At 39.8% G+C, this 8634-nt stretch overlaps 3 protein-coding genes across 3 annotated transcripts in view; 1 reads left to right on the forward strand and 2 right to left on the reverse strand.

Moving 5' to 3' along the window:
• Cbr-kin-21 overlaps positions 1-3953 on the forward strand; it is a gene marked incomplete at both ends in the record, with an annotated part of 5470 nt that extends 1517 nt beyond the window's left edge. The window contains 5 exons of the mRNA XM_002642767.1: positions 375-872; positions 1955-2071; positions 2389-2592; positions 2635-3015; positions 3654-3953. Of these exons, the coding sequence (XP_002642813.1) occupies positions 375-872; positions 1955-2071; positions 2389-2592; positions 2635-3015; positions 3654-3953 (1500 nt within the window). The remainder of the gene's footprint in view (positions 1-374; positions 873-1954; positions 2072-2388; positions 2593-2634; positions 3016-3653) is intronic.
• The window catches only part of CBG21208, a gene marked incomplete at both ends in the record, with an annotated part of 8980 nt that extends 3392 nt beyond the window's left edge, over positions 1-5588 (reverse strand). The window contains one exon of the mRNA XM_002642766.1: positions 5483-5588. Coding sequence (XP_002642812.1) covers positions 5483-5588 — 106 coding nt within the window. The remainder of the gene's footprint in view (positions 1-5482) is intronic.
• A 316-nt stretch (positions 5589-5904) lies between these two features.
• On the reverse strand, positions 5905-8314 carry CBG21207 (the record flags this gene model as incomplete). Its single annotated transcript, XM_002642765.1, has 4 exons — positions 5905-6003; positions 6695-6817; positions 7428-7531; positions 8224-8314. 4 exons carry the CDS (start codon positions 8312-8314, stop codon positions 5905-5907), a joined length of 417 nt encoding a protein of 138 aa, XP_002642811.1.
• Between the last annotated feature and the right edge of the window lie 320 nt (positions 8315-8634).

Consider the following 8634-nt stretch of genomic DNA (forward strand, 5'->3'; position numbering starts at 1 on the left):
ATCAAACGGATCAGTAGAAGAGCTCTCCAATTTGATATAAAATTTGATATAAAACCGACAAATTCCTGTGTATCTCTGCTCGTGTCGACAACAAAGTCTTTTGGAAATTTCGAAATGTGTCAAATTTGGTATCAAAATGTAGAGCTTATTCTGCTGATTATTTTGATATCAAAATCATAAAAATTGAATTGAAATTTCGATCCAAAAATTTGAAAAAAAAATCGAATCGGTTTTTGCATCAAAATGAGCATTTGATACCAAATGAGGACTCCAACGTTCTCAAATTTGGTATCAAAATGTAGGGCTTATTCTGCTGATTATATTGATATAAAAACCATATTGATTCTTTTCGAGAAACTTCCAAACCTTTCCAGGAATACATCCGCACCACACTTCTCTCCTACCCATGGTACCATGGCGTCCTTTTCGGTCGTGTCACCGAGAAGCTTCTCAAATGGGAGAACTCATATCTGGTCCGTCGATCGATTCTCAAAACCGACAAATTCCTGTGTATCTCTGCTCGTGTCGACAACAAAGTCTCCCATTTCCCCCTGAACTGCAATGTCGAGGGATGGAGTTGTGCGAAGCTCTTTGAGCGATTCCCAGCTATGCCAAATCGAAGATATCAACATATATGGCAACTACTGGATGCATGGTCCCTAGTTGTCAATTATATTGTGCCAGTGCGCAGAAACAAGTTGGTCGTGCTACACAGTCAAGTTTTGCCGAACTCGGTGTCGTTGGGACATGGAGCGTTTGGAGAGGTTTTCAAGGGCAAGTTTGTGCCCATTGGAGGGACCGAGCCGACGGAGGTGGCTGTGAAGAGGATGATCGGGGAGCCGAAGAGAATCAATTGTCAGGAGTTTTGTCAGGTGGGTCTTGGCAAAACCTTGGTTAAATTTGATATCAAATTGGAGAGCTCATTCTGCAGATCATTTTGGTATAAAAATCACTGAAATTGAATTGAAATTTCGTCCGGAATCTCGAAAACAATGTTTAGTGATTTTTATACCAAAATGATCATCAAGAAGTGATCTACATTTTGATATCAAATTTGCCGCTTTTGGAAATTTGAAAATGTGTCAAATTTGGTATCAAATTGGAGAGCTCATTCTGCTGATCATTTTGGTATAAAAACCACTTGGCGTTTTTTCCAATTTCGAGACTAAATTTCAATTCGATTTTAGTGATTTTTATACCAAAATGATCAGCGAAAAGTGATCTACATTTTGGTACCGAATTTGGCATACTTTCAGATTTCCAAAAAGTACTAAATTTTATATCAAATTGGAGTGCTCATTCTACTGATCCCTTTGATATAAAACTCACGAAATTTGAATTGAAATTTGGTCCGAAAATTCGAAATCAATTCTTATTGATTTTATGTCTAAATAAACAGCGGAAAATTCTCTACATTTTGATATCGAATTCGGCACACTTTCAGATTTCCAAAAATGCTAAATTTGGTACCAAAATGTAGAGCTCATTCTGCTGATCCTTTTGATATAAAAATCACTAGGATTATTATTTTTGAATTTCGAGACCAAATTTCAATTCAATTTCAGTGATTTTTATATCAAAATGATCAGCAAAAAGTGATCTACATTTTGGTAAAAAGCACTAGAATTGAACTGAAATTCGGTCCCATATTTTGGTGAAAAATCATTGTGATTTTTGGTATCAAAATGATCAGCAGAATTAGCTCTACAATTCGATACTAAATTTAACACTACTAGAAATTTGAAAATGTGCCAAATTTAGTATCAAAATGTAGAACTCATTCTGCTCAACATTTTGGTATAAAAATCCAACCGTAATCATGGCCTAGATGATCATAGCCTAGACTTCCATGATCCAGAATTTTTCAAATTTCGGTCAAGTTTAAATGCTCAAGTTTAGGATCAATTGAATCCCTGGACTTCCAGATTTGACCTAGGATTGCCCAATTTTCCAGGAAGCAAGCATCATGGCAATGCTGGAGCATCGTAACGTTGTCAACCTGTTTGGATTCGCCGCTCTTCAATTCCCAATGATGATTGTTATGGAATTCGTGCCGATGGGCGACCTTAAGGTGATTTTTGTGATCCTTCTGATCCTCAGGATCCTTCTAGATCGATCTAGATCTAAATCTATCTAGGTCAATCTCTAGATGCTTCAAGATACTTTTAGATTGTTCCAGAACCTTCAAATTTCTCGATGTTTTGGACATGACCTAGATTTCTTGGGATTTTGAATTTCTAGGCTACCAAGAAGGATCTTCTAGATTTTAGGATCTTTCTGATCTTTCTAGATTCTTCTAGATCCTTCTAGATCTTTCTACAACTTTTTAGATTGTTCTAGATCCTTCTAGACCCTCCAATCGACCCAAAATCCACTAGATTCTTTCAGAAATACCTCCGCCAATCCTCCAACATCTCCTCGAAACAAATCTCTCTCTTCGCTCTTGACATTGCCAATGGAATGCGTCATTTGGCATCGCGTAAGGTGATTCATCGAGATTTGGCGTGCCGAAACTGTCTGATCACCAAAGAGATCCGTGTCAAGATTTCGGATTTCGGATTGTCGGTGAATGATTTGGAGGTGGTGGTTAAGGTGAGTCTAGAGGATCCTCTGACTTCTAGAAATAATTTCCAGAATCTTCGAAAAGCGCCGATCCGCTGGCTGGCTCCTGAAACCCTCAACAAGGGAATCTTCAACGAGAAGACCGACGTCTGGTCGTACGGAGTGCTGCTCACCGAGCTGATGACTCGATGTGCAGCTGATCCATTGGCCCCACGGGATCTCAAAGAAGCGCAGAGATGGATCAAGGAGGCGGATCATCCGCATCGCATCGACGGTGGCGATCCGCGGGATTTCGCCGAGATGGTCGATTATTGTTGTGAGAAGTCGCCCAGCGCTCGTCCGACGTTTCAAATCGTCAAGAAGAAGGTTCAAGCGATCTATCAGAAGTATGCGGATCTCGAGCTGGCGCACTGTTTGAGCCCGAATCCCAATCAGTCGCCGAATGTGGAGAAGGTAGGTCTAGATGGACCTAGATGGATCTAGACTGGTCTGAGTAGGTCTAGAGCCCTTCCGATCGGTCTAGACACATCTAGATGGATCTACAAGCTTTTAGAATCATCTAGGTGGGTCTCGATCGCTCTGGATTGATCTAGACTCCTCTAAACGACTCTAGAGTAATCCAGACTAGGTGGGACCACCGGTCCAGATCTATCTAGGATCGTTTAGATAGTTCTAGATCGGTTTGAATAGTTCTAGATGAGTCTAAATCGATCCAGAGTTGATCTAGATAGGTCTAGATGGATCTAGGTAGCTCTAGAGCGCTCCAGATGGGTTTGAAATTCTCTAGACAGGTTTAGGATAGACTAGACCAGATGGGATCGGGCGTCTAGATGGATCTAGATAGACGTAGATGGATCCAGGCTATCTAGAATCAACTAGAATCGTCTGACTAGGTTCAGGATGACCCGCACCAATCTAGATTGTAATGGAGCAGGTCAGATTGCTGGATCTAGGTTCTGGTCCATGGCCGAGGTCCATCTAGCTCAGCTCAGCTTTGCCTATAGCGTCCTCCAGCTCCTCTAGAACATTCCAGAAGGATCTAGATGGCCTAGCTCCATCCAACTCAACCAGCTATAGCTCAAAATTTCCAGAAAAAATCGGAAGATCGCAAATCGAACACGGACCGTCGAGGAGGCACGGATCGTCGTGCCTCAACGACGAATCTCACTCGGAAGAAGTCTCGGGACGGTGGTGGTGGTGGTGGAATGGGAACGGCTCGTCGACGGGGCGACAAGACGAATGAGCGAAAATCGAAAGGATCGCATACGGGTGGAAATGAGAAGAATGAGAAGGGCGGCACGATGAAACGAATGCAATCGGCGAGGAAAAAGGAGAAGGGAGGAGCTCAGGCGGCGATTGCTCAGCCTCCAGGAGGACCCCCGCCAAAGTGAACTATCGTTTTTTGTAGTTCTATTTTTCGAATGGAATAAAGCGTGGTGTTCTGTGTTTTTAGGCTGTGGTCTAGATTACTAAAATGTAAGGATTCTAGGCCATGACCTAGATTCCCAAAAATTTGGATTTCTAGGCCACCTTCTATAGGGCGCCTAGCTTATTACCTAGGTTTAGCAAATTTTGCTTTTTCAGGCCATGACCTAGATTTCCGGGAATTTGGATTTCTAGGCCACCGAACTTAGATTTATTGGGTCAGGGTCTAGATTTGGATTCCTAGGTCACCATGACACGTTTTCAGCTTTCCTAGGCCATGACCTAGATTTCCTGGATATTGGATTTCTAGGCCATGACCTAGATTTCCGGGAATTTGGATTTCTAGGCCACCGAACTTAGATTTATTGGGTCAGGGTCTAGATTTGGATTCCTAGGTCACCATGACACGTTTTCAGCTTTCCTAGGCCATGACCTAGATTTCCTGGATATTGGATTTCTAGGCCATGACCTAGATTTTCATAAAATTGGATTTCTAGGTCATGACCTAGGTTTTTCTGATTCTGGATTTCTAGGCCGCGACCTTTTTGGGTTTTCTAGACCATGACCTAGATTTCGGTTTTTTTTGGCCTGGCCGAGAAAACCAAAATTTGGTTTTTCTAGGTCATGTCCTAGATTTTTCATTTTCTAGATTTCTAGGCCATGACATAAATTCAAGTTATTGAAAAAGGGTTTTCTAGCTCATGGCCTAGATTTCCGGAATATTGGATTTCTAGGCCACGATGTTCCAAATAACAGCCATTTTCGGATTTTTTTAGCGGATTTTTAGTCAATTTCAGCCTATTTCCAGTCAATTTTTGTCAATGTTTACCGATTTTCAGCCGATTTTCATCTATTTTCAGCCGATTTAGGCCTATTTTCAGCTTTTTTTTGACAGATTTTGGTCATTTTTAGCGGATTTTGAGCCAATTTTAGCATAACTTCGGCTAATTTCAACCATTTTCAGCCAATTTAGGCCTACTTTGGCCTATTTTCAGCTAATTTACAGCCAATTTCACTTAATTTTAGCCTATTTTTAATATATTTTCAGTCATTTTCAGCCTTTTTTCAGCTATTTTCAGCCAATCTTGGCTTATTTTCAGACATTTTTCAGCTATTTTCAGTCGATTTCAACCATTTTCAGCCATATTTCATCCATGTTTAGCCTATTTTCAGCCAATTTCAGTTACTTTTAGCTCATTTCCAGTCAATTCTTGTCTATATCGTGCTATTTTCAGCTAATTTTTTTAGGCATTTTAAAGCTAATTTGTCTCTTATTTCAGTCAATTTAAGCCATTTTCAGCCCATTTTCAGTCAATTTTTCTCGAAGAATTTTTTGACAAAAAAATTCCCAAGTTTTTATTTTACACTCAATTTTCAGCTATTTTCAGCCAGATTTTCAGCCATTTTTGGCCAATTCCAGCCGATTTTCAGTTATTTTTTAGCTCATTTCCAGTCAATTTACGCTTTTTTTCAGCCAAATTTCCCGAATCCCTACCATCCATTTTGGTCACCAACATCTCTCCGAGCCGCTCCAAAATCGATTCCTCAATATTTGAAGTCCTTAAAAATTGCTCAGCTTCTGCAAGTGTTGGAGGTGGCATTGTCTGAAAATCCGGAAATTTCAAAATTCTGAAAAATCTGAAAATTTTGAAAAAAAGTAGGAAAAATCTGGAAAAATCCACCAAAAAAAATATGGAAAACATGGGGGAATGGGGGAAAAAAACTTGTAAAATTCATTGAAAAAACCGCAAAAAAAGGGGAAAACCTACAATTTAAGACTACTAAAAGTCAACAAAAAAATCGAGAAAAAAATTGAGAAAATCCAAAAAAATCAGGAAAAACCGGTGAAAAATCGAAGAATTTTGGAAAAATTTTAAATTTTTTGAAAAACATAAAATTTCAAAAAATCCAAAAAAATTATTCCTTCGAATTTTCCTTCTGCTGCTCTTTATTTTCCTCGGATTTCTGCTCCAGTCGGCTCAGCTCCTCGTCTATTCGTTCTTTGGCACGATAGACCTGGAAAAATGCCTTTTTTGGCGGGAAATTTGGGCTCTGGGACGTTTCAGAACCACGACGTTTCAGAATCACGACATTTCGGAACCATGACGTTCCGGAACCTCGACGTTTCACAACCGCGACGTTTCGAAACCGCGACGTTTCAGAACCAGACGTTTCAGTATCACGACATTTCGGAACCATGGCGTTCCGGAACCCCGACATTTCACAACCGCGACGTTTCGAAACCGTGACGTTTCAGAACCGCGACACTTCGAAACCACTCATTTCGAAACCTCGACGTTCCGGAACCTCGACGTTTCAGAACCACGACGTTTCGAAACCGGTCCTTTCGAAACTGCGTGACACCTTAAAACCGCGACGTTTCGGAACCACGACACTTCGAAACCAGTCATTTCGAAACCTCGACGTTTCGGAACCACGACGTTTCGAAACCACGACGTTTCGGAACCACGACGTTTCGGAACCACGACGTTTCGGAACCAGTCAACTCGAAACGGCAACATTTCGAATACGGAAAAGTGAGTAAATGTCGCGGTTTCGAAATGACCGGTTTCGAAGTGTCACTTAGTTTCGAAATGACTGGTTTCGAAGTGACGCGGAACCGAAAAAAGGGATTTTTGGCGGAAAATTTGAATCTCAAAAAGTACAGTAATCCCAAAAAGTACAGTATTCTCAAAAAGTACCGTACCTTGCTTTGCAAATAAAAAGTGCCTCCTTTGGCTTTATCGTTGATTGCAAACAGGTGTTCGTAGTGCTTCTCGACGTCTTCTCGATTCAACGGCGTCTTTACATTCAGAATTTGAAGGGATTCCTGGAAATTCAAATTTTGAGATTTTTTGAAAATGCTGGATTTTCGAAATTCTAGATTCTCGAAAATTTGGAAATTCAGAGAATTTTCGGAAAATTTCAAAATTTTGGATTTTTGGAAAATCTGGAATTTTCGGAAATCATTGGCAAATTCAGATTCTCAGAAACTCCGAGTTTTCTGAATTTTGGATTTTAAGAATTTTTTTTTGGATTTTCTGAAAATTTTGGAAATTTGGAATTTTTCGAAAATTCAAATTTTCAGAATTTTCAGACTTTTTTGTGGAATTTTTAGGAATGCTTTTTCAATTTTTGTATTTTTCAAAAATTCAAATTTTCGGATTTTTAATTTTCTATTTTTTCAAAAAATTCCAAAAATTCAAAAATTTCGACGAATTTTGACGAATTCAAGAATCTATAAAAAACTGAAAAATCACAAATTCTCTCATATTGTTTAAAAACCAAAAAACTCCAGAATTTCAGGATCTCAGATTTTTGGTGTTTTCCGAAGTTCAGATTTTCGGAAATTTCACATTTTTTAAAAATTCTAAAATTTTTAAAAATTGAATTTCTGGCGAAATTTGTGATTTTGCTCATTATCCAGTGCTATCCCTGACCTCCAAAGAGATTCCCAACTTGGCATTGGCATTGGCATTCTCCTTCGTCTCACTCGGCGATTGACCAGTGGCGGCTGCATGACGAGCGGCGGCTTGTTGCGTCTCTGAAAATGGTCCATAGTTCTCCTTCAGAGTAAGGAATTGCGGACCACATAAACTGGATACGGTAGAAGAACTCAAGACCTACAAGATGATACCGATTGGAATACTGTAGCTTGTCTATGAGCAACGTTACTGATCAAAAACCATCTCAACATGGTCGATCATTTTAGGGTTACTGTAACTTTGCTCAAAGACGAGCTACAGTATTCTAATTAGATTCATTTTGTATTCTTTAGTTCTTCTATCATATCCAACTGATTTGGTCCAGAAATATTAACCTTGTCAGAGTTTTAGGCCCTTTGAATTCTCGTCTTTTTAGATCCGTTACATTCTTTTGATATTTCTGATCCTTCTGATCTATCTTTAGGATGTAAAGAATCTGAAAAGACGAGAATTCAAAGGACCTAAGATTCTGACAAGGTTAATATTTTCAGACCTACCAAACTGGATATGATAGAAGAACTCAAGACCTACAAGACGATCCTATTTGAGTAACTGTAGCCTGTCTATGAGCAAAGATACGGGCTTAAAACCACCTGACATACACGGTTAACTAACGGTTAACGGTTACTGTAAGTTACGTCTGTAACTCTGCTCATAGACCAGCTACAGTATCCCAAATAGGCTCATTTTGTAGTTTTTGAGTTTTTCTATCATATCTAATCCAGGAATATTGATCCTAGAAAGGACTAACGTCGAATCTCATCTCTAACGGCTCTGGTGAGCGCCTTGGTGACTGCTTCTCCAGCAGCGAGTGCTACTTTTAGTGCGGTTCTCCACGGCATGTTTTGGCGCTGAAAATACTGCGATTCGGATCTAAAATCGTCATCTGCGTAGCTCGGCTCAACAATTGGAATTTCAATTCAAATCAAAAAGGAGAATGTAGAGTTTGAAAAGAGCTACAAAATGATACCCAATCTCGACTAGGCTGTCTAAAAAATTCAAATTTCTGCAGGTAAACTTCACACCAACTATCCCCCACTGCAGTATGGCGACACTCATTGGTTTGGCGATTCGAGTGAAACTATTGCGGAGTTTACACCCGAAAATCAAAGTTAGCGTATCGATTACGCCCGGATCCCACTCCACAGAGGAATCTATCAAC

This window comes from Caenorhabditis briggsae, assembly GCF_000004555.2.
Source record: "Caenorhabditis briggsae complete genome, chrIII, whole genome shotgun sequence".
Taxonomy (NCBI): domain Eukaryota; kingdom Metazoa; phylum Nematoda; class Chromadorea; order Rhabditida; family Rhabditidae; genus Caenorhabditis; species Caenorhabditis briggsae.